The sequence below is a fragment of the Leptosomus discolor genome, chromosome 6 (genome assembly GCF_034619465.1).
Source record: "Leptosomus discolor isolate bLepDis1 chromosome 6, bLepDis1.hap2, whole genome shotgun sequence".
In the NCBI taxonomy this organism is placed as follows: domain Eukaryota; kingdom Metazoa; phylum Chordata; class Aves; order Leptosomiformes; family Leptosomidae; genus Leptosomus; species Leptosomus discolor.
The window spans coordinates 7,227,390-7,253,725 of record NC_141396.1 but is presented as its reverse complement, the minus strand read 5'-3'; the positions used below and the strand labels follow the sequence as shown (position 1 = coordinate 7,253,725).

The 26,336-nt window shown below is 40.1% G+C and overlaps 1 protein-coding gene across 2 annotated transcripts in view; it reads right to left on the bottom strand.

Annotated features, from left to right (window-relative positions):
- Window positions 1–1,062: 1,062 nt before the first annotated feature.
- The window catches only part of CACUL1 (CDK2 associated cullin domain 1), a 51,455-nt gene continuing 26,181 nt past the window's right edge, over window positions 1,063–26,336 (bottom strand). For both annotated transcript variants that reach the window (XM_086466717.1, XM_086466718.1), the window contains 5 exons: window positions 24,464–24,566; window positions 11,172–11,261; window positions 6,513–6,651; window positions 3,171–3,214; window positions 1,063–2,035 (listed from right to left, as the gene is read on the bottom strand). In XM_086466717.1, the coding sequence (XP_086322843.1) occupies window positions 1,995–2,035; window positions 3,171–3,214; window positions 6,513–6,651; window positions 11,172–11,261; window positions 24,464–24,566 (417 nt within the window). In that variant the 3' untranslated portion in view covers window positions 1,063–1,994. The remainder of the gene's footprint in view (window positions 2,036–3,170; window positions 3,215–6,512; window positions 6,652–11,171; window positions 11,262–24,463; window positions 24,567–26,336) is intronic.

Below are 26,336 nucleotides of genomic sequence, written 5' to 3'. Positions count from 1 at the left end.
CTGGTAGCAAAGTTGAAGCAAACACTATCAACATGTAAAAAATCTCGACTCAGAGTGGTTTGGTTTTCCACTCTTGGGGATGAGATTAGCCTGCTGGCACTGTTCTACACAGAAAACAAAACACTAAAGCATTCATTTTTAGTTTTAAAAGAAAAACTTCCTCAATTATTAAATTAATAGGCTTCGCAAATATGCAAAGAAATATATAGGTAAATCAGATTTGAATCTGTCAATCACAGCAGTGTCCTTCTCATTCTCCCTCCCCCCCCACCCTCCAAACCCACAGCATTGCCAAAGTGGCTGATGTGAAACTGATAGAATTAAGTTCACTTACAGGAAGCCTGGCTGCAAAACAAAAAGAAATTTTGTCCCTGCCGCATCTATTTTTTTATTTTTATTCTGCATTTTGTAACAAACTCATGCAAGCGTAAAGGGGGTCGTGTTGGGGTTTTGTGTGTTGGGTTTTTTTAAACAGGCGTAAGAGTTGTGCAAGACAAAACTGAACAAACTTCTGTTTCACTTCAGAAAGGTTTTATATTACCAACTCATTTCTCTTCATAACTAAAGGTGATAAAAAATAAATCCATAGTAATAAAAAAAAACCCAAAACCCTGTAGTCAAACTGCTTTTTCAAGTATGTTTCTCCCCTCAAGAAAGAATTGCATTAGCCACACCACTGATTAAAACCCATGTCACAATCATTAGGATTTAGACCATAGGTCCAGATCTCCTGGAACTGGGCCCAGCTGGATCAGCAGCTGAGTTTACACAAGGCTGGAAGCACAAGGCTGGTGGGTACACACGCATGCATTACACCACTCCTCAACTCCCTGGTCCTGACTACATCCACTATCACACCCCCACCACATCCCTGAAACAGGAGAAATGGCACAGGAGCCACAAAGTGCTCTTGGACAGGTACCATTGTTCACTGATCAACCAGGTGCAGATCTGGTTTGTGCTGACCGAGATGCACTTTGCAGACCTACTAGACTGGAGAATTTTGCCCACAATTTTTCTACATAGCACAGCATAAAACACATCTTAGTATTTCATTCAGTCTGGAATTCACATCTGAATCTATTGCAATTACGGAAGCCAATGAAAAGTCAGTGAGAGGGGTTCTACAAGAGTTGGTCCCAGCATTAAACACTAATACACACGAAAAATAAAAGGGGGACGAACTTCCAAGTCACTATTAGTGACAGAGATAGGTTCAACTTTTCTTCCTTTCTCCTTAAATTCACCTCCCAGTAATGCAAGAGAAAAGTGCAACTTTGCAGCGCGTTTGTTCTCATCAAGTTTTTCCTCAAGAACACATTTTGTGGTAACAAAATATGGTCTATAAAGTCGCAAAGTGCACAAGCTGAAGGCACAGAGTACAAACACATAGGAAAACAGGTTTCAAAACACCAAGTAACAAAGAGTTAAAAGAAAAATCTGGAATTTAAAACTCCCTGACAGAAGATACATTTATATGGGACCAACTCTTAAAAGGTGACAATTTTTAAACTAATAAACAAATACTGCAAAATAATGTAACTTTATTCTTATTACTTAAGTGAAAGCTCCAGAAAATACCTTGAAGTTTAAAAACTAATACACTGACGTGTTAACTAGTTTTAAGAATGTCCTTAATATTAAGAAAAGAGTGCAAAAAAGATTCTTCCATTCTAATGCTTTTGGAAGCTGCTGATTTTGGCTGCCCGTTTTCACTCTGAAAGGACTGTTTTTCAAGGTGCATTCCTCACAAAAATCGCAGAACGTGAACTTGTTGATAGACCAGACCAAGGAATCATGTCTTTCAAAGTCATCCCAATTGTAGCAGCAACTGACATTTTTATTATATAAAGAAGGAAGTCCAAAACTCTTCTTTGAGGCATAGTTTGTGTCAGAGCTGGAGTATCAGCAGTTGCCAAAGGAGGCTCCAGATACCACCTGCGCTCCTCCAGTGTCTGTTCTGGCTAGGAATAGAAGCTGATCCAGTATATTCACTATCTGTATCCCCTGGAGCTTGCACAAGCTGATGAGCCATCTGAAATTACATAAAAAGTTCAAGAAATTCTCTCACATTAAAATGCCACCTTATGTCCTTCGCCCCGCTTCCTCCAACAGCCCAAAAGCCAACACTGCCTGCAAAATGTGAACGGTGTGAACAGAAGCTGATACACCATGTAAACATCCATTCACTCATTTCAGGTTCTAGTAAGAGTTCATCATAAAACTGTATCACATTTTATTCTAGGAAATAAAGTGAAGATACTCAGGAAACTTGGTGGAAAGACCGCAATAAAATGAACCAAAGTTAACAACAGTACCAGAACAGATACTATTCCCTGCTCCCCAAGGCTATTTAATGACAATCAGGACCTCGTACTTCCATCCTAACCTAGAATGTATGAAACTAGATCCCCTCCTGGCCAAATATTTAGTCAGCACAGAAGATGGGACCTTCGACTGACTGCACCCAAATTAGGGCTGTCTGGAGCAGAGCAACCAACGGAGAATGGAAATACCATTCCTCCCTGTGCCCCTTCCCCCCACTCCCTAATCTATACTGGGGGAAATTACGGGAATAACAACGTGAAGAACCTCACAGGTAAACATGCAGCAAGGGACTTCATCTACAAATGGAAGAGAACCTCCCTGCTGCACGACTCCCATGTTTGTAGCCACATACTGCCTTTAGTATCTCAAGGCAGGTGGATCCTGGGTTGTGTTAGACACGTAACTGAGGATTCCAAGTTGAGAAGCACAACCCCTCCAAATACTCCAGTCTGTCAACAGACAGCAACACACATCACCAGTGGGAGATTTATATCAGAAGCAGACTGGGTCATCGTTTCATTGCCTGTTATGTGTATCCTGACCAGGCAGAGAGTTGGGACAACTACATTGGTTTTCCTCAAGACCTCAGCTTCCACTTAAATGGGATATTCTACCTTACAGGTAGCTGTGGACTCTAGCACAGTTAGCCAGGCTCTAGATCCAAGGAGTGTGTATCATTACTTAGAATGGTAAAGGTTACACTGGCAGGCAGCTAGCTACATGTGGAGATGCAACCTCTGACACCTCACCACCCCTGAGGACCCAGAAGTCCCCCATTACCTGTGTGCCCAACCCATCAGGGACCGCAGCAGACTATAGGGTAGGGTTAGATGCATACTTACTGTAAGTTAACTCTTCTCCAGCTCTCTTGCGTGACTGGTCACCTCTAGGAAACAAAGGGAAGAAAGGTATTTTCATGATAACCTGAACTAATTGAAGATGTCCCTGCACACTGCAGAAGGGTTGGACTAGACGACCTTTAAAGGTCCCTACCAACCCAAAACATTCTGTGATTTTAAAAAGGGAAAACAACAGTGAAATGCCTCAGCACAATCACCAGCTTTTAGACTTCAGAAACAAAATGCAAACACAGCAGCAATAACACATGACTACAGGATTCTCAATTTACTAGAACAGGAGTATAAGCTATATTTCACGGATTTAATTATCTCATCCTTTTGATAAAGACAGTAGGCTTGATTTCATAGGATAATTTTTTATGAAATGAAGATGAAGAAAATTGCTTATATGCAGTGCGGTCTTAAGTCACGCATAAAATTGTTTTCCTTAATTCAAACTCCTCAACCAAACTTTATAGAACTATGGGGAAAATTCTGCATCTATCAGCCTAAAAAGGTAGGATGCTCCTGAAAATCCAACAATCCGACTCTAAGCAAGTCTGAGCTGACAGCACTCCCTCTTCAAGCAGAAGATTTAAATAATTAAAATTGTACAAATACTAGTTGACGTCACTGCTCTTGAACCGTAAGTCAAATTCTCATCTATTCGGAAAAATATTTTTTCCTTTTATTCTTGTGCACACAAACTCTTAAAGCTGGAAAAGCTTGCTGCTTCACAAGTTTCTTGTGATGATAGATATGTTATTGAAACTGTTACAGAAAGAAGACAGATTCAATATATTTTCATCACAGTGGTTATAATTTCATATTTATCTGCTGGAAGTTGGTAGAAATTGGGGTGTTTTTTTCTAATAACATGAAGTGTTCTTCCCTGAAACCACTCTTAAGGTGATGGACCTGTTGTTTATGCCTTGATTAAGGTCTTTCACAAGAGAAATACCACAAAACAACTGGCTTGTGTTCCTACTTTCTGCGACAATAGTATTTAATCGTGTTGATAAGCGGACTATTTCAACTAGAACCTGACATGCTATTAACGCTGATGAAGACACCTCACTGTGCTGTGTTCCTCATTGTTATTGCTGCAGGAAGTGCAAAACTATCACTGGTTTTTGGCACAATTATAGAACAGATGACATTTCATGCTAACCCAGAAGAGAACAGACTGGGCACACTCCTTGATAAAAGAGAAAAACAACCCTCTTATACAAATAAACATGTACATCTATATGTGTAGGAATATAACCTCAGAACAATTCTGAAAGGTTGCAAATAAATATAACCTATATTCCTGAACATAGGAAGAAGCATATTACGTCTTGAAATACATTTCAAGGCAAAATGCAGTTCAAATACCATGGCAAACCGCCATGTAGCAAATTATACCATCAGTACCTCAGTTTTCTTTTAGTGATGACAGACTCTAACACTTTTATCACCTTCATGTTTAGCAGACTGCACTGACTCCCCAGCAGAACAACCATATAAAATACATTGTGCAAAACATATTCATCAGAGACTAAATGCCATCAATCAGTACTCCACTGTGAAGTTTTATTTTGCATTTTTATTTAATAAATCGAAAGCAAGCTACATCGAAACAGCAGTTGCACAGAGGCATGGGCTAGGGTGGGCCAATTTTCTAAACCTACAAGGCATACCACAACTCTTCACATGTCCAATACCCAGAAGATCCCGTACTGTAGAAAGCTGAAAGGAAGAGGAACTCTTAGAAATTAGATTCTGCAAACACTGGGTGGCACAGAAACCTTCACTTAGTCCTTCGTATGACTGTCCTCAAGCCCCCATCTCTTCCTTGTCCCCACCTATCACAGAGGACAAAAACAGTTTCCTATGGATGTGCTTTGGTTCCAGTGCTAGAGAATTACTTTTCTGCATAAAAGAGGAGTTGCTAAAATATATTCTGAGGATCCCAGTGGTCACTACCCTTCCCAATACCCTTCCTGGCCTTTTATGCTGTAACCCTTCTCACAGTATCTGCTAAAGAACTTCACAGCCAAGCTGATATGCCTGTCTTATTTTCAGGCACCTACAGAAATATGGGTTTGAAACCAACTGTTTTTGTGGATATGGACTGTTACTACTTGAAATTTCATTTTAAATTCTCTGTGAAGTGTGAAACTGGTGAAATGCAGTTGTAAGCAGAACTATTACAAGCCACCTAAAGAATTAGTAAGATTGAAAGTTAGACAAAACTAAGATGTTCCTGTTTTTGTTTCATTCTGCGCACTGCACTTTTTTGTCAGCATTATATGCCTACTCAGTTTCAACATCTCAGACTTCTATTTCTTGGGCCAAATGCACTGCTTTTCTCAGTCCAAGCTCTTATGGCCTTGTTTTTAGTGTCTTAAGTCACGCGTATCTATGACAAAATTATTTTCCTCAACAGAAAGCCTTACAAGGAGTGACTACAGTACAATTTACATTCAAGTCAGTAGTAGAGTTCTAAAGCTCAATAATTTACCAAGCTTTGAAGAGAGAGACTCAAGGAAAACTACCTCAGAGTACAAAATCCAGGATCACATCAGACACTAAACACATTCACATCTAGTGGGTGTTCAAACTACAGGACCCGATTCTCAGCACTGCACAGGCACCAGGAAAGATGAAGATATATTCGCTTCATGCAGAAACGATCCTCTCAGGAATAGAGCATGACAGCTTCCCCAGCCTGATCTTGGTTTGTCCTACTACTGCAAAAGCGGTACACTGCTGCGGTGGGAGCGCTGTGCTTCTCTCTAGGCAGTGACATAGAACACCACAGAGCAACAGGCACAGCCCAGAGTGAACAACAGAGGTTATGGACATTCTCCGCTGTCTCTTTTAGTGTTTGTTCTTTCCCACCTCCCGCCCCAATTCAACATTCAGAAGAGAAATGCCTACTTAAAATAAACACCTTGACTATATAAATAGCTCTGAAAGTGGAATGAAGAGAAGTCAGCCACTGACATTTTCAGAAGCATCATGAAAAAAAGGCAGCTTACAGAAAATAAACGGCCAAAGTAAAGGCTGAACAAGAGCCTGATCACGCATTAGAAGCGCAGTCAAAACACAGGGAGGCATGAACTGTAAGCGATCTGTTTCACAAAGATATTTCACTACTTTGGTCATCTACTTTTTGTTCCCATCTGCAAGGTCGGTAGTGCTCAGAACACGTGGAAAATAAGGCCCTATTTCAGATAACAAGTTGTGACGGTTCTTTATTAACTCTTAAATTATTTCTTCAATACTTTTCAGGTGCATCCATTTTTACCATTTCAGCACTGTCCAGCACAATTACTACTGAAGACTAAGAATTATTACCTCGTAAATCCATTCTGCATAAGCTCTCTTTGAAGTTTCTGGTCTTGAGCAGCATATTCCTGAAGCTCAGATTCCACAGCAGGGGGCAGAATATTTGGGATGAATTTAGAAAATAAAGCTGGTGCCATCTGTACCCATTCTGTAATAAGAGTAAAAACAACAATAAAATACGTGGAAGAGATCTTTTGTGAAAATTTTACTCTTTGACAAATGTAACTTTGCTCTACTTCAAATACATTTTAGGATTTGGAATTTAAATTAAAAAAAAAAAACAACAAAAACCAAACCCCAAGCCCACAGAAACCAAGCCTTAAAGCAGAACAAATAATCAGCCAGTTAAAAATCAGAGATTTACATGTAGATAAAGGAATTACTATTTGTTTTGGTTACCAACCTCATCATCAAATTGAAATTGAGCTCTTGCTGCATCTCACAGGGCCTGTTGAGTCTCTGGACACTGACACATCAGGCACTGATGATCAGCAAACTCACCTTGATAATCAGATCATGTGTAAGACTTTACTCCAGGAAGAGTATTCACAAAATTTACACCTCTCTTCCCTGAGCCTTACTTCTAAGAAAGCACAGTAATATCACTGTACAACCCTGCTTCTCCATCCCCCATTTCAAATGAAATAACGCAATTCTCTCACTGATCTTCAAAAGCTTAGATGAACACTTTTTAAAGTTCATTATATAATTTGACCCTGTATTAGTTTAGCTTCAAGATAGACATGTGATTTAATTTCACTACACTGAAAACTGCCTCACAGAAGAAAGACAGTTTACCTTAAAGCTGCTTGAAGGCTGATGGTAAGAAACACAGAAGACTGAGCAAAAGATGAAAGCTGGGTTTCTAGCAACTCTATAAGAAGTTCTAAAAAATAAATACTTCTCAATTATTTCTGAAGCCAGACTTTTCAGAGGTTGCAGCAGGTATCTTAAACTTCATCTTTACTTGGAAAAAAGGGATGCTTTTAAATCTATTCAGTAAGGCACTTCATGAGTTTTTAATCCAACTCCCACATATGGTTACTTGGTCCATGCCAAGCTTCAACAGTCTTTAATCAGCAAACTCACTAAATAATCATTATCTAGCCCACAGGTGGTTTAAACAAAAAACAACACACTACCCTCCTTCATCATAGAGTCACAGAACCATTTAGTTTGGAAAAGACCTTTAAGGTCACTGTGTCCAACCGTTACCCTAACACCACGAGTCCACCACTAAACCACATCCAGAAGTGGCCGATCTACACGTCTTTTAAATACCTCCAGGGATGGTGACCCCACCACCGCCCTGGGCAGCCTATTCCAGTGCTTGACCACTCTTTCAGTAAATAAATTTTTCCTAATGTCCCATCTCAACCTCCCCTGGCACAACTTGAGGCTGTTTCCTCTTGCCCTGTCACTTCTTACTAGGGAGAACAGACCGACCCCACCTCACTCCAACCTCCTTTCAGGCAGTTGTAGAGAGCGATAAGGTCTCCCCTCAGCCTCCTCTTCTCCAGGCTGAACAGCCCCAGTTCCCTTAGCTGCTCCTCACAGACCTGTTCTCCAGACCCTTCATCAGCTTCGCTGCCCTTCTCTGGACACACTCCAGAACCTCAGTGTCCTTCTTGCCGTGAGGGGCCCAAAACTGCACCCACCATTCGAGGTGCGGCCTCACCAGTGCCCAGTACAGGGGCACGATCACCTCCCTGCTCCTGCTGGCCACACTATTGCTGATACAGGCCAGGAGGCTGTTGGCCTTCTTGGCCACCCGGGCACACCGCTGGCTCATGTTCAGCCGGCTGTCGACCAGCACCCTCAGGTCCTTTTCCACCGGGCAGCTTTCCAGACCCTCATCCCCAGCCTGTAGCGCTGCATGGGGCTGTTGTGACCCAAGTGCAGGACCCGGCCCTCGGCCCATCGGTCTCATACAATTGGCCTCGGCCCATCGGTCCAGCCCGTCCAGATCCCTCTGCAGAGCCTTCCTGCCCTCAGGCCGATCAGTACTCTCACCCAACTTGGTGTTGTCTGCACACTTACTGAGGGTGCACTCAATCCCCTGGTCCACATCATTGATACAGATTTTAAACAGAACTGTCCCCAACACTGAGCCCTGGGGAACACCACTTGTGACCAGCCACCAACTGGACTGAACTCCATTCACCACCACTCTTTGGGCTCGGCCATCCAGCCAGGTTTTCACCCAGCAAAGAGTACGCCTGTCCAAGCCACGAGCAGCCAGTTTCTCCAGGAGAACGCTGTGGGAAACAGCGTCAAAGGCTTTACTAAATCTAGGAAGACAATATCCACAGCCTTTGCTTCATCCACTAAGCGGGTCACCTCATCACAGAAGGAGATCAGGTTAGTAAAGCAGGACCTTCCTCTCATAAACCCATGCTGACTAGGCCTGATCACCTGGTTGTCCTGTATGTGCCACATGATGGCACTCAAGATGACCTGCTCCATAACCTTCCCCAGCACCAAGGTCAGACCAACAGGCCTGTAGTTCCCCAGATCCACCAGATCGTAGCAGCACTCAATAAACAAAACGAAACAAAACACACACACACACCCACCCCCAGACCAAAACTCTGCAGACATGAAATGGTACTTTTCATCTTACGGAATACAGTAAAAAGGAATCACACAGAACGTGTTACCTACTAAAAACCTACTACTACTGAAGAATTTAGCCAAGTTAACAAACTCACTTGGAATTCACAACATGAAATACTGTGGTAAGGGTATTTCGTGCCACTCCAGATCATTATAGGCGAGGTGAAGAGAGTAATTCAAGTTAAATTCAAGTGGGCCAACTAGCAGCCTGAGCACCTGCCCAGGCTTCAGCCTTTTCTATTACAGCCACCACATGCTGAAGCTAGAATTAGAAGACAGTCTTCTCTGCCAACATTTGAAGACTAACAGCTGTCAGGTACTTTCAACTTGAAGTAAAAAAAAAAAAAAGAGAAAGAGAAGAGAAAGCCCATGGCCACCAGTCACATCAGCATCGCTTCTCCTTTTGCTCTCTGCATTGCCTAAACAGATGCTTCCCAGTGCTGCTCTAATCCCCCAGCACCTCCCACTGGCCACATCAGCTGCTTTACTTCCCCAGTGATCTGCTCCCCAGATCTCACGATACATCCAATAGAGCATGTCCCACAGAGTAAGTGGGAAGCACTACCCCAGAGGACCTCTTGCCCTGATTGTTTCAGCATTCATCCTTAAGAACCAGAACCACCAACGACAGCCTTTTACATGAAGAAGTCTATCCTGTGCTCTTCTGGTTGGAACAACATGAAAGTTCCTCATTTTCTCAGAGACTGAGAAGTTTGAGGAGCAGGTAATTACAACAAATGTGTATCTGTTTAGGCAACAGCTTACAGTCAATCACCTGGGTCTTCGTACCCAGCTGAGGAAAGCAGGTATCACAAACTGTACATTTTTTTTATAGTTAAAGACCTTATAGACATAAGACAACTCTTCAAAATCTGATTAGACCCATGAAACCAACCCAAACCACCATCTGTTGTGTTATGAAGTAGACAGCAAGATAGGGATTATCTGAAACGGACAACTGGGAAATCACAAGTCCATCATCTACAATATTAAGTGTGGAACAACAAAACCATACTAAGCTGCTTTCAGAAGAATTATGCTTTTATACTTACGTATATATCCTTCCTTTCTTTGGTACTGAACAGCTTATAAAAATAAAATTAGTATTGCCTTCAAAATGATGGTAGGATGTTAACTGCGCTGTTGTAAAAATAATCCTTGCTTACTGAAAGTGCTTTATCCATGCATTTTGTAAATGGAGGGTCCCACCACATTCCTATCTTGTATACATGCTAAACATTGCACTACAAAAAAGGGCTTATTTTGTAAAGCTTTCTCATCCTCATTTCTATTTCTGTAAATGGGAACTGCAAAGCAAAGACAGACTGAAGCACAGACACAGTCCTTCACTTGGCCACACCAAGGTAAGAAAAAAGTCTCAGTATTGCAAAGGAAGGGAAGCAGGTACTATTTATTTACAGGTATTGTGAATACTCTGATTCTGAAGTCTTTTCAAACACAGGCTAGAGCTCTACTCAGTTTTCCAAAACTTACAGAACCAAAGATTTTGGTACAAAATTGATTAAAATCTGCAACACCATTTTCCTCTCAATATAACTGTTGTTGCACAAGATGTCATGATGTACTCATAAGTTAAACTAAGCTCTTCCATGAAATAATACCAGCCAAATAATCGCTTCAGAGAAGAAACAGTCATTCATCTCATGTCAAGAGCTGGCCGTTTGAAGTACGACTCAAACGTAACTTTCACCAATACTTCTAAACTTCTGCCATGACTGCCTCATTAAACAGCCTTCCTTCTTTATTTCTACAGACCAAAAGAAGAGGTCTTCCCTCTGGCTCCAGAGAAGAGGGTTGGGTTGGGTTTTTTTAAATGAATTTGGTATTCACATGGTACCTTGTGCAGGTCACAGAGATGGACCAGAAAGAAGAACCAGGGCCTTTGAACAATAGAACTAAGCATTACGACAGACAGAACACAATGCACATTTGTTTGTTAAATGTGCATTAGACAGACAGCAACTACATACGTATTTAGGAAAACGTTTCACAACCACAGTACACGAGACTCCTAGAAACATTTTTCTTTACCTGGTCGTAGTGTATACAGGCCTTTCACAATATTTGCCATGGTTGAAGGAGTTATTTGAAACGGCGTTGACTGAGCTTCCAAAAGTAAAGCTGAAATAAAATTAAGAGAATTAGCCATTTTTCTCATCAAGAAATATAGGCTCTTACACATACATTTTTATATCAAAGAAATACAGTAGTTGTCTTTTTTTTGTTATCCGATGTCCTCACATAGGAAACAGCCAGGTATCTGACTGACAATTCTCAAAAGTTATAAAACACCACCTTTAAATAAAGCATTCTGTTCAAATTATGTACGATGAGAATGTGAAATAACTTATTCTTCATCCATTTTCAGACATGCAGCAGGGGTTCTGAGGAAAAACCAAGCAAGCGACAGCTCTAAATATTCAGGTACAGAACTGAAGTAAACAATTTATTTTTAGAAGCACTCTCAAACTGAGTGTGCTAAACACCTGGAGATCCACAAATCCTCGCTTTACAGCATTTAGCATCTTGCCCACAAAACTAAGGCTGGACTGCAAGTCTATGAATGAAGTGCAAGTAACGTAAAAAAAAAAAAGTAAAAATCAAGTAAGCAAAGTTGTTTATTCTTTTAAACACAAGTGAACACTTCTATTTCATTTTTGGTCTCTTCTGCAATAATTGCATCTTCCTCTTGTGGAAAAACCTGGTAATTGCAGATTTACTGCGTATATTACAATAGCCACGTCTTTAGCCTGTCTTGTATTTATTTGGGGTTTGTACACTCATCTGAATGGCAGAAACCAACAAAAAAATATACATCAATAAGGTTTAAACCAACTGCTGCCTTTCAGGTTTTATGCTTCTACAAAGGAGTTGAGCAGTATATACACCTTTCTGTACCCACTACGTAGAAGAGAAACAACTCTCACAATTCCACCTAAAGGGCATATCTCTTGTGCTTACATTGTAGACACTCTGGGTTTTAAACTGCTAAGCTGCAGCATCTGCCACTATCGTATTTACCATAAAAAGAAAAATCTTCAGTAGCATGTTCTTCTTTTGCAAAACACTTTAAGGGGCTCGTGTAATAGGGAGATTAAAAAAGAAAGTATTTTTTCTAACCTCCAAGTAATCAAAGTGGTTATATTTAACTGTCACAGATGAATTTGTTTTACAAAGAACCGTCTTTAAAGCACTTTCAGCTGAAGCCTTGAGGGTGTGAGAGCCTGTGATTTGTTTTGTAATGACATATTTACAGCCTCTTTCCTAAATATTTTTCAAACAGCCTCTTGGCAGCCAGGAAAGTTGCAAATCACAAAATTAAAAAGGGGATAATGCTTTATAAGGAAGATACGCAGGCAGTAATGCACAATCCACACAATGTGTGTGTATATACACATATATATTTAATTAAAACTGTAGCTACTTCAGCATAAGCTTCACCAATAGATTTGTAAAGTGTCCAGAGAATTCTAAATTTGTTCCTTGTATGTACACACCACATTACATTCCAAAGCTATGTATAACAAGTTATTTAAAATAAGCCTACAAATTAATACTGACTTAAAGATCACAAAGTCCAGAGTTAAAAGTCACTTTAATATTTTAATAGACGTTAAAAAGCAATTCAATTAACAGAGCTTCTTGATTTTATTCTTGATAAACTGAAAACTGTGCTCGCCAGTAGTATTCAAGTTATAACTGGCAAAAGCAATTTAAAAATATTTCCGAAGCTACTTTATATAATTGTACATGTACAGGGCATACATACTGTGGAAGAGAAAGAAGCTATTCAGAATTGCTTTGGGGACAAACCCAAGTATTTACACTTGCCCTCAACTACATAACTAACTAGAGGGCATCTGACTACTTGGATACCTCTGAGTCAATGGAAAATTGCAGGTCAATACTTATTTCACCTACGGACAAAATCCGAAACACGGTGCCTATACCCTGAGCACACAGTCGCATGTACTGTCATCTTTCAATTTATTTTTTTTTAAATAACATAGAACAAGTAGATAGCATAGACAAAGAAAAATTTAAAAATTTAAAGGGATTTCATGAATAAAATCAGTGGAAGATCTGGAGATCAATCCTACAGAAGTATAGTCTTCATCACTTTATTGCAGCTTCAGAAATTAACATTATCTTTGTTTCTGCAACTGCTTACACCACATGCAATAATGCAAATTTAAATTACTCCTGATTTACAGTCAGTACATACAAGCATGATGGTATTATTTTCAACAACAATATAACTAAGTAATGGCATGTATTTGCTGTTTCTCAATAAAGAAAACTAAAAGAATATACTATTCCTTAAACCATACAGTATAAACTAATCCAGCCTATACCTTTTCCAAAAGCTAGATATCAATACCTGAAGTATGAATAGCACTGCCGTAGGTTATGTATTTTCAGAACGATTTCCATAAGGATGAGCAAGACAGATTTATAGACAAACATGTAAATAGATAAAAAATGTAAAACTTCTTCACGTACAAATTCATCCCCAGTTTTGCAATGAAACCTACCCAAACATTCAATCCTGTATTACTTCTTAAGAGAAGGTCACTTAAAATCATAGAATAGAAACAGCTGTGCCAGACATGCTGAAGTTACTTCTGTTGTTACTTTACAGTCTTTCAAAAGACCTCTAAATGTTAAGGCTTTGGCTCTTGCTTTATTAGAATAATTAAGGAGACTCTACCACACAGAAGTTGCACAGACTCCTTCTACCTACTCCCAGACCCTCCGCCTGCGGCATTCACAAAGAGCAGGGCGAGGCAGAATAGAACTAAACCTCAGACGAATGACAGTGGTAATGACACTACGATACTATCTGACCACCTCCACTGTGTTTATGAACTAATACTGCATTTTTACAGACTAAGTAACCAATATGCAAAGAAGTTAATTAACCTGCAAATAGTCTTCAAAATAACTCATGGAAGAATCAAAGAAGAGGAGTGTGGGTTCCCATGATGAAATGCTTTAACTGCAGAAAGATACAAGATGCTTTGAAATATTGTTGAACCGAGGTAAGAAACAATACCCAGAATGGCCTCGGGATTTTTTTTGAGGAACGATGAATGAACCATATAGGAGTAAGTGAGGTATGAACCTGCAGCAGTTCAGGTACCCTGCAGTAACTGAGTTACTCCACTATTGCAAACAACTACTCTGCTCTGGTGAGACCCCACCTGCAGTGCTGTGTCCAGCTCTGGGGCCCTCGGCACAAGAAAGACATGGACCTGCTCCAGCAGGTCCAGAGGAGGCCACGAAGATGCTCAGGGGCTGAGGCAGCTCCCCTATGAGGACAGGCTGAGAGAGTTGGGGGTGTTCAGCCTGGAGAAGAGAAGGCTCCAGGGAGACCTTCTAGTGGCCTTCCAGTGCTGAAAGGGGGCTGCAGGGAAGGTGGGGAGGGACTCTTGGTCAGGGAGGGCGGGGATAGCACGAGGGGTAACGGTTTCAAACTGTAAAAGGGAAGATTTCTGTTAGATATTAAGGAAAAGTTCTTCACTGTGAGGGTGGTGAGACACTGGGACACGTTGCCCAGAGAAGCTGTGGCTGCCCCCTCCCTGGCAGTGCTCAAGGCCAGGCTGGATGGGGCTGGGAGCAACCTGGTCTGGTGGGAGGTGTCCCTGCCCATGGCCGGGGGGTTGGAACTAGGTGATCTTTAAGGTCCCTTCCAACCCAAACCATTCTGAGATACTATGAAGAAGCTTGCCCCTCAGCAAAGGTTTAAGCTAATTCCTAATTACAGTGGGGTACTTGGGGCAAGATCCAGGACCCCAGTAATTCCCACAGTAGCAGATACCTTACAAGTTCACACTGACTTGTTCATAACTCAAGATTCACTTGCAAAAACTAAGAGTTAGCTATTCTACAAACCTTTTTCTATCCTCCAACATTCCTTTCAAAACAGATTTATTTTGCTTGGAAAACATGCAATTTTTCTGGCAGAAGAGCAAAATTTTTGCATGTTAGCACACAAGATTTTTTTCCTCCCTTTGCAGTAATCTAATAGAACTTCAAAGTAAGATATTTTAACAAATCATACATAAGTATGGCTTAGGCAGATGTATTCAAAGTTGTAATTATTCAACGATGCACTTAAAAGAATTATAAAGTGTATTCCCATGAAAAGCAACTCCAACAGCTTCTACAACCAAGGTGTTAGTCAGCTGTCGCTCTCCAGTCTTCAACAGAAGCAGAACTGATCGCTTAATGAAGCCACAAAGTAAAATAAATGTATTCCAGAGATGTTTATCCCATTGCACAAACTGCGCTCTTTAGTACTTAATTCCAATATATATGCAATATTTATATATTATTTTGCAGAATAACAACTTTGCTATTTCCACAGAACTTGAGCCCTTACACAACTGAGATATACAGGGATGCACAGCAGAAACGATGGAGCCATCACCACTGCACAGCCCAAACAAATCCTAACAGCACAGGCTCACCTGGCAGTTCTGTCCTTCAGGAATATGACCAGATCACATGTAGCCAAATCTATAGTATAATAAATTACCTTTCTCTCAGCTAAATTATATCAGGTCCATCTGACCACACATACCTTTCTACTTCATGGTGGTAACATCAGAGGCACCTTTAATACAGCTCCTGTACCCCAATCTTTACTCCCAAATCCGGCTGATGCAAAGCAGTTGACTGCACCCCACATGCCAACTGCAATTCAGTAGGAAGGGAACCGCTACGGCTGACATCTCCAAGATGTGGCTGTAGGTTTTTGTTGGTTTGGCTTGAGGTTTTTTTGGGAGGTTGGTCAGGTTTTTTGTTCTTTGGGGTTCTGGGTTTGTTGGTTTTTTTGCCTGCTGCCTATTTTATTATTAAATTGACTGATGGAGTTTGATCATGTATTACCTTTTCATTAGTTTAACTCAGGTCCAATTTGTACACGTTAACTATCGATCCACAACTTCAAAAGCCTTTTGCATGAAAAGCAATCTTCCCTCTGGCTTAACCCTCAGATTTGCAGTTACATCAAACTCCTCATGATTCTGCATCTTACTTTCTTTTAAACAGAACTAAAAATAAATTCTTAGCAAGTTAAATTCTTCAAGAGTTTGTAATGAATTAAAATGTAGGTTAGAAAAAAAAACACATTAAAAGTTGTATTTATTACTAAGCATTTACCACTAGGCATTTAATGAAGCCACTTTTGAAGTATTCATTACATAGCCCAAAAGCTTTATTAAGTATCCAATAAAAATGCTACAAAATAAAAATCCCAAGTCTTAAATCACATGGAAAATATTCAGTGTTGTAACAAGAATAAACATGAAAAACAAACCCATAAATACAGAAATACAGACTTTTGGACTTCTATAACTGGAAAATAAGGCAATATTTTAATGGCTTATTGAAACAGGAACGTTATTCCTATTTCTTTACCAAAGAGCCAGATTAAACATGACGGTCATTATTTAAGAATATGTTTTCCAACTAAAAAAGCTCCCTAACTTTGAGGTGCTGCAGCTTAATCAACGTGAAACAAGAAAAATAAGAAACACTTCTGCAACTCTTTAAGATAACTTAATCCTTTGATGAAAAGTTTAGTTCAGTGACAAAATTTGTGTGTAGGTTATGTTATTTAAAGAATATAAGCACATTCTATAATACTTGGTAGCAGTAGTGTTTTCAATATGGTCACAATACAATTACTTTGCCCTGTCAAGTCACAGCTACCACTTCAGTATTAGTGTTACCACCCTTAACTGGTGTGTTATTCTTGATTATTCTATCAGATCTGCAGAGCACAGAAGGTATATGAAAGATTAATAGCTACAAAAGCTATCCTACACAGCCCTTGAGAGGGTAGGGGTACCTGCTGAGCCCTAAGAACAGACTGACGTGAACATGCCAATTCAGTGGTCTGAAGGAGGAGGAACGGCTGATTATCCTGCAACAGCACAGCCCCAGCACACTCCCCACAAGCTGGAAAAGAAGTGGAACACACCGCAGTTGATTTTCACTACCAGTTATCTCTGTCTATCAATATCTGGAATGAAGACATGAAGGAAGGAAAATATCGGTTTAAGGTTAGAGTGGGAATATGAAGTGGAGGTAATGGGATTAAACTATCTGCCTATGTAGAATAAGATAGAAGTGAAACACTGAATAGGTTCAAAATCTTGTAGATGCACAAAAATCTGTAAAAACTACTTTTAACGAAGAACTCAATAATAAATGCATCCCTTCCCTACATTTCAAAATGTACCCTTTACTCTATAGCACCCTCTCACCCCCCAAAACATTTGCTGTCCAAAACTGATATATCAACATCTTTATAGCTGGGGAAAAAAGCAAATTAGCATTTTGCTGTAGAGGATTTCTAACAGAAATCACCCCATTTTAGTCTGGTACAGATAAACTGGAATGAATCAGTACTTTCTTCTAGCGCTCTCCTACGTTGCTTCATTTTGAAGGCCCTCAGGAAGGAATCTTCTCATTTCATTTTACCTATCCAGACACATAGGCTGATTCTGAAGACAGAAAGCAAGTCACTCCATAGGCAAGTAATTCTGCCTTTTTTTTAAAAAAAAAATAATTTTATTTTTCTGTATCATTCTTAAACTTAAAAAGTATAGCTTTATGAAGGTCGCAGAGTAAGATTGTGCAGGTGTTCTTATACTGATTCTGTACACTTTAAGAAAGCAGTAAGCAAAGTAGCACCTAGGGGCTGAGCAACATCCAATATATTACAGGAGGAAAGAGTCTCAGTAATCGAATGGGACATTTTTTTAAGAACACATTGCCTCTGCCATCACAGCAGTCATTCTGTGTGTCAAAGAAAAAAGAATAGTCACTTCAAATGCTTAAGTGCAGATCCTACACCAATGCTTCAGTTCAGATTAGAAATGTGCTTTTGAAGCAAATTCACTGATCATCCCCACTTACTGCTCCTTGGTTCATATGACAGAGCTGCCTTGGAGCATATGGATTTAATTCCTTTTGGGCAAGATTATATCAGATGTGCTTGAACTATGAACTGGCATTCTGTCCACAGGACCAGACATTAGCAAGCATGAAATAGACCTCTCCAAAACACGTATGAAGGCGAACACTGGGTCCTCACACTAACACGTAGGCCTTTCATACTCTGTAGATCTGCTCCTTTTACACCACAACCACTTATTGATGTAGACATAGCCTAAACCACGCAAGGAAGCTTTCAGCTCCTCCTACAGGGCACAAAACTTTCAAGATATGAAACCATGGTCATCAGACTTCTGCTGCACCAAACCCATAATGATCCTCTACACATTTTTGCCAAGACCAGGACACTGGGCTACACTGACTTTCAATCCAACTCAGTACAGCCATTCAAGAACAAGTTAAGTTATGAAACTAGCTGCTGTTTCCTTATGGAAAATAAGCATTAGGTCTGACATGGAAATGAGAAGCACAAAGAAGAACAACTTCTTGAATGTAAGTCCAAAAGGGCAGCACATAAAAAGGCTGGGGGCAATGCCTTCTGTAAGAAGCTGAAAAATAACAAGTGTTTTCCCCCCTTTTCAGGGGATTTTTTTCTGCAGACTGTGGGTCAAGGCAATGACAGTTTGCTTCTCATATACAGATCATTTGAGACAGATGTCAAAATGGAGGGGGGAAAAAAGAAATGCCAACTAGAGCAAGGGCGGAAAAAAAAAAATCAATCCAATCCATCTTTTTCTTGTCTATCTCTGCCAAAGGGTGAGGCATGGAGAGTGAATTAAAAAAAAAAAAAAAAAAAAAATCACAACACATCAAAATAAACCCCACATTCTCTGTTGGAGCTGTACAATCAGGCTACGAACGTGGCATCAATCACAGTCCTCCTCTCAGCCTTTTGCACTGCTGCTCCTCTCCTGGGATACTCACAAACAAAAGCCAGATCTGGAATTTATTAACGAAAGGCATTATGTCATAGCAGTACACAGCGAAAGGTACGAGGGTCCGTTGCTTCACTCGGATCAACAGGCTTCTGGAGGTCAACAGAGCGAAACGCATCTGCTAAGTAGGTAGCTCCGGGTGCCCGCAGCGCAACACACCCTCTCCTGCTGACCCACTGCACAAACAGCGGGAAAGTCTCTGCACAGGGAACATGCTTCCTGCTACATTTATCAACCTCTAACTGTTATAAGTTGATTCATTCTCCGTAATTTTGTATTAAATTTGTACCTGCTGCAACCAAAAAGGACAGTTGCACAACTGCCTCATCAGAAGCATGTTAGCAATCTTCTCCAACTTTTGAGCTATTTTTTTCTGATACTTTTCAGAAAGCACCAATGCAGTGAAAACAGCTTTCCTGACATCTTTATAAAGGAAAGCCTTTTCCAACACAAACAGCCCTTCTATTGAACTAGAATATACTTCTAGCAAAAAAATAACAATCAAGAAAACAGAGCAGGAAGATCTCTTCACCACAGCTGAATCCAAGTGACATAACTGGGAAGAAACAAAGCTGTCGTATGTAAGACTCTTTAGAGAACAGTTTTTCCCAGTAACTAATTAGAAACTGTGAACATAATGAAATAGGCTGTGATTCCTCCCCCTCCTCCAGACTTTTCACAAAATTTTTTTTCTTGGAAAACCATGAGAAAAGCTGCTACTTTTACACATGATCCATTTTTACAGCGGGTTTTAGTTCTGAACTCACACAAGCACTGACATGAAGAACTACATTTAACAACTGCCTACATGCTATTAGAATCTACATACAGGTAACTGCTCTGTATGCTCAGGTTTCAGTAGCTAATTCTGTAATTATCTTGATATGTATCATGAACAAAAATCTGAGACAGCCCAGAAGCTGAGATCTAATGCTTTAATCCTCAATAATTATTTTGCCTGCCTTTCACCTGTATTCAAGCCCATGCTCTAGTTCTGAATCAGTAAATTTCAGGGAATTGCCTCATTCACAGGCCGTGTTATCACAATTTTACGACCCATGAAGTCTCAGGCCCTATTTATTCTATAGCATTTCTGCCATGGCCCAAGGGGTTTCCTCTCCTCTGAATAAAGAGGACCCATTTCTGTGATCTGTTCCTGATGCAACAGATCAAAGATGGGAACATGCAAATATTCACTGCTTACCCCAGTCAACAGGAACAAAATCAGAAGCATTGAAAAAAGCTGGTTTTCCTCTGATAGAGTTCACTTGACTTCCTAGTTGAGTAACTTCTGTCCAGAAGTACAGGTCAATGCTTTCTCGGGAAGAAGCTGCTTGTATTGAATGGTATCTACCAGTACATTGCTCCTACAAGAGCAGAAATCTCTTCCTGCACTCAAACACTAACATGGAAGGAAAGAAGCAGCTTGCACACACACAGATATAAACGGCTGAAGTACTACTGTGAAATGTGAAGGCTACCACTCATTTGGAAGTGCCATAATCAACCTGACACATCCCACTTCCTCCACAAACACCACTGTAAGCAAAGAGCAAGGAGAATTCCTTTCTTTGGATTGCCTTCTAAAACTGCTTTCACCTATCTAACCAGTTGATAACTTCATTGCTTTTCTTCTCAACATCGAGATGTTGAGAACCATATCGACTCTCCCAGAGCAGGACTCCAGCCTAGCACTTGCCTTCCTTTCTTTAGATCATGGAAAGAGGAGTAATTGCAAACTCTTGTAACTGGAAACCAAGTGATCTATCTACCAAGCAGACACAACAGCACACTGTTAATAGCTTTTCTTTTTTGTCAGATTCAAAAACAAGCCTGTTTTGGGCACTAAGCTGCCAATATCCTAGAAGAGAAGAGCAGCAGTTACCTGCACACACTCTCTGCCACTGAATTTTACCTACTGCAAGTACCAGAAGTAGAATGTTTCAGGAGCTGTTCCTCATTTTCACCACTGAAGACAGTTACAATTTGCAGTAACTGCCATTCTTCTAGACATAAGAACAATCAGGCAGGATGCTTCCAGGGCACTGAGATTACAGGCCAGGAAGCCCAGGTCTAACCTACTAGAAAAGGCAGCGGCTGCATAAGGAGAGAAAACGCATACTTCTGAATTTTACTGCTTAAAGTCATCTCAGGCAGGACTCTAGCAGGAACAAAGACAACATTCTCCACCATCCCTTCCCTAGTGACAAGGGGCTATTACCTGCATCTTTGCCCCACCACCACCACTTCTGAAACTGCTTGTAAATATGATGCTGTATCTTTGCTTGTTACATTCAGTTAAGTAGTTCTGCACACAGCAACTTCTCCCAAGCCATTTAATACAGCAGTCTTATCAGCAAGAGCCAGCTTTGGCTTTGTAAGGAAAATAATCAGGTTATATTCACTTAGTTCAAATGTATCCACTTTAAATTAAAGAGCATTGACTTGATAAATAATGTGTGTCAGTGTGTTTCACAAACACAACTGTGTTTATGGAAGTATTATATAATTTTTTTATGTATTCACTTTATCTGCTCAGAAGTGCTCTAGATAGCAGAGGGTTTTTTTTTTTAAAACCATTTCCTCTATCAAAAAAAAAATTTGAACCAAATTGGTGTTTCTGCATGCAAAATTTGTCCAAGTGAAGTTCATTTAGGCAATATTTCTTCTGTAAATAATGAATTCACACCTTAATCACTCCACATTCTACAATAAATAAGTGCTCCTACCACAGATACCATTATACCAGGAGCTCATTTTGCACCTTCCTGCCTTCAACCACATAGCACAGGGATTGGGGCAGACTCAACCAGTGGGAGTTTGAGCAAGATCAGACACTAAGGAAGAGATCCGTGCTGCCCTGCTTTTCTGACATTTTTCCTCCCCCGTCTTTTGAAGTGGAGCAGGAACTTTTTCTTAAACCAAATGAATCTGAAATGTACTTACAGTCCTTCCTGAACACAACTTCAAATGGAAGTGCCAGCTTCCAGGCTCTGATAGAATGACAAGATACTACAAACAAAAACCCCTTCGTACAAAAAGACATAGCAACAAATTTCAAGAGCAAGAGCAGATGCTATTCTTGTCCTCTGAGTCCAGATCACAAGCTCATTAAACCGATTCTGTGGTTTGTTTTTTAAAACAGAGGCAAGGCATGCTGCTTCTCGCTGAAGTGGCAGCTGCAGCATCTCTTTAAAAAACAGCCCAGGATTTCATTTCTCTGTATAGACCACAATTTCATCGACTTTAATTTCCTAAGCATACCCGCTCAAAACCTTATTTCCCCCCCCCCCCCCCGCCCTCTAATAAAAAAAAAAAACACTTTTCTGTTGAACCAAATCTGTATCAAATATCAGGAAACAGTACCACACACTGACAATTACTTCAGGAAATAATGCAATTAACAAACACTGACTTACATCCTATTTTCACAGAGCCCTTATACTTCCAAAAATGAAGGTAATATTCTTATATATTATGGTCCAAATTTCAGTAAGCTAGAAAAAACAGCTGAGGATGGCAGAATATGATACAACACTAGCAGTTTTTCAGCACCTCTACAGTACTATACCATGTGCTGTGTCAATTACTTCCCAGGAATCTGTTGGCAAGTTTAGAATTTTATTTAAGCATACTTTAACTCAATTTAAAGATCCTATTATCCAAGATTTACCCAAGTCAGATCACAGTTAGGAGTTTATACATGTCAGTATATATTATTGTACTTACAAGTAAGATAAAAACTAAGTAACTTAGTTTTAATAAACTGATGGTAATACTGAAATTAAATCCAAGAAAGTTGCTCATTACACAATAGCCTCATATCCAGAAACACAGTTGGTGACAGCTTATTTTTATTTCTCAATATTTTTTTTTTAAATTTTACTCCTGCAACTAACGCAGAGCTAGAAGTACTTCATATTCACACACACACACAACACCGCAGGTCTTTTCCTTTCAATAGTTCACCTGCGATTTCTATTTGATTCCCATATTATCATCCACAGAAAACAAATTACATAGCAATACACATCTGACATTACTTATGTTCTAAATACTTGACTGGTGTTACCTCTGCTTTGTCACGGAAAATAAAATTAAATCACATTAATGTTTTCATTGCATGAAAAATGCATACACTTAAAATTAAGTGTATTTAATTTTAAGGCAATATCAGCTGAATTTTCCATGATCCTGTCCATGAAACCTCTTTGGCACAAAATAAACCATCAGGTCCATGGGTGAGCATTCCTCAATACTTCCAAGGTGACCTGATCTGCTACACGGCTAAAAGCTCTTCTTAGGGAGACTTTTCCAGATGGCAAGAACAAGACGGCATCAGAGCTGATGATCTCCCATCATTCTAGGGCACCAGGCTCCCTGACCTCTGGGTAGCCACCTTGTTCACCCACTGTTCCCCCAGGATGGCAACTCACAGTGACCCTAAAAACCATAGCAAAGCTCCTTCCCCCAAGCCCTCGCTGGAGAGAGAAGGGCATTACTACCCAAGTAAAGGCAAAAGGAGAAATGGACTCAGCACTAATCACCTGTCATTTGGTCTCCACTTCACACACAGATAGCAACTGCTTCAGAGAGAGGAGGAGGGGAGCAGCTAGGTGAAAACAGAGACCCTGCAACAGGGCTGGGTCACGGAAAGGAGTACACCAGGCTAGACACGGAATGGACACGGGGCACAGGAACTATCCAGTTGCAATTCTCCCAGCACACTGGTCAACTGCTCACCGCTCTGCAAGCTTTTCCAATCTGAACGCCACATCCGATTCCCTCTGCCTTCGCTAACTGCCCTCTCGAGGAGGTAACCGGGCCCGTCGCCAGGCCCCTGTGCTCACACAAACACGCACTGATGGCAGCGGGTTACAGGCAAACTCAGCGTTTCACCACAGGAGTTACCCACAGGAGCACTTGATTGGAAGCACATCACTGGAAGCATATTTGATCTGCATTAACCCATCAGCTTAACAGAGAAACTGCTGTCAGCATTAGGCAGTTCGGTAACCTGCAGGGAGTACTCGAGTACATCATGACTAATTCCAGCAGTATCACAATTCTTTGAACTCACCACATTCTTAATGATACCTGTCAATATTTTCATAATGAAATTAAATAGTAACAGCATAAGCACCAGGGAAAAACATTGGTTATGTCATAATAGAAAAATATGTATTGGTTCCCTCAGATACTCAAGAAAATCATGACTTCAACTCATTCTTTTCAAAAATATGACTTTGTATGAAGTGGGCCACATTTCTTCATGTGGATGCCTTAAAAAGGAATTTGTATTTTAGTTCACTAATTATTTGCCATTTTCTCCCTATTTGCTGTGGATTTCTGCAATATCTGAAAGCACAGCGGTTTTCCAGACTCCCATTATAAGAAAAATTCAATAGGTTTACTTACGCATTAGGTTGTAAATGTGCTTTTCTGCAACATGTTCCGTAAACAGCTTTATAAGGTCATCTTTTAAGTCTCTGTTAAGCTTGGTTTCTATGTAAAATTTATTCTGGAAAATAAGACAGAAGTTTTCAAGTTTGTTTTTCATAATAGCAAATAAAGTAAAATTACTTTTTCCCTGAATAAAAATAGTTCAAAATTTTAAAGCTGTAGACTACTTGACTTGTAAAGTGCTTCCTCGGTGACTGCATTTATATTAAACATAACATTCCTATACAACAAAAACCCATGTATTCAAAATTAAGAACGCATGTGGTACTATTGGTGACAAACCTACTGACATACAGGCGTGTGTTGGTTTTTATCCCGCCCCCCTATATCTACAGATATATCTCCATATTGACCCAGACTGGGGAGTTTGTAGAAAACACACTTTATTTTAGAACTTTATAAATGCTCTACCACCAAAATAGGGCTGAACATCATGTTTATAACGAAACAAAAACGCCTTTACCAGTGTCTAAAAGCGATTAATCCATTAAAATAGGTATGTTACAATAATAAATCACCAGTACAGCTACCCAGTTCTGAGGTTCATTGATAATCTCAGAGGATAGCTACTCAAAATTAATCAACTGTGGGAATAAGTGATATATGCAAATTATACAAAACTGAACTACGCTATAATTTTTAGGATTCAATTATCTTGCCCCACTCAGCATTAATAATAATTTCACCTTCTTCATTAACAGAATTTCCTTTGAGGGCCTCTGTACCTAACGTACTATTTGGTGTTATTCCTCAGTTCCCAGCCAGCAATTAATAGTCAGATTTCTTGTCTGTATTTTATTCACAGGTGGGTTTTAAATGCTGGAAAAAATAATTGTTTCAACATAAATCTCCTATTTAGAACAACTAAATTCATCTGGACAACTTGTGTAAAAGAGTTAAACAGATACTGTCACAGAAAATCAACTTAATCAAAAATAAGGTACTGGAACACTTATCTGAGAGATTTACTAGAGGAAGGGATATCTCAAGGGAGAAAGGTTTTCCCATGCTTTAAATCAAGTTGTTCTCCTACTCACTAAAGCACTTAACATAATTGGAACAAACCTGCAGAACACCAGTAGAGAAATCTTTACTTTTTTTTGTGAAACCCATTCTCTTGGCCGTTACCAAAACCATACACGTACTGTAATAAACTGTCCACGCAGGAACCACTTAAACTTTCAAGGCAAGCATTCCACAGCCGTTATTTACCCTTAATGAAAACTGAACCCGTCAGAACAAAGGCAATCCGACGGCTGAGTGCACGCCCCTACTGATGTTTAGGTTTGTTGCAGTGATGAAAATTGAAAAGATTTTTAAAAAAAATTTAGTAACTTCCTACTGCTGGTTCCCTCCCTGAAGCTCTCCTGCCCGTAGAGGTTTTATCAAAGGCTCTGCAGACAGACTAAGTGGCTTGTAAGAAACAGACTAACTTCATTTGTAACAGTTTCGGTCAATGGTGAATTGCCACTGCAGCAGAAATCCACAGCAACTGAAGATCTACATCTTCTCGGCAGTGTTCAGCTACACACCATACTACAGCCTTTCATCAGACGTAACTTCCTAAACCATTTCCACCTTGAGCTTCCTGATCACACACTACCACTTACACACCAGTGCAACACACCAGAGTGGCCAGAGCATCTCAGCGCCAGTCTCCTGACCTGAATCAAACCTGACAATGTCAAACTACAAGTTGACAAGATGAGATGCACCAAGGTAAGGAAATCACTTACTCTGTTCCCTTCCCAACCTCCAGACCTTCTTACACTTAAAGCAGCTGGCAACATGTGCAAACCGTGACGCTTTCTATCGTTTAAGAGTTGGA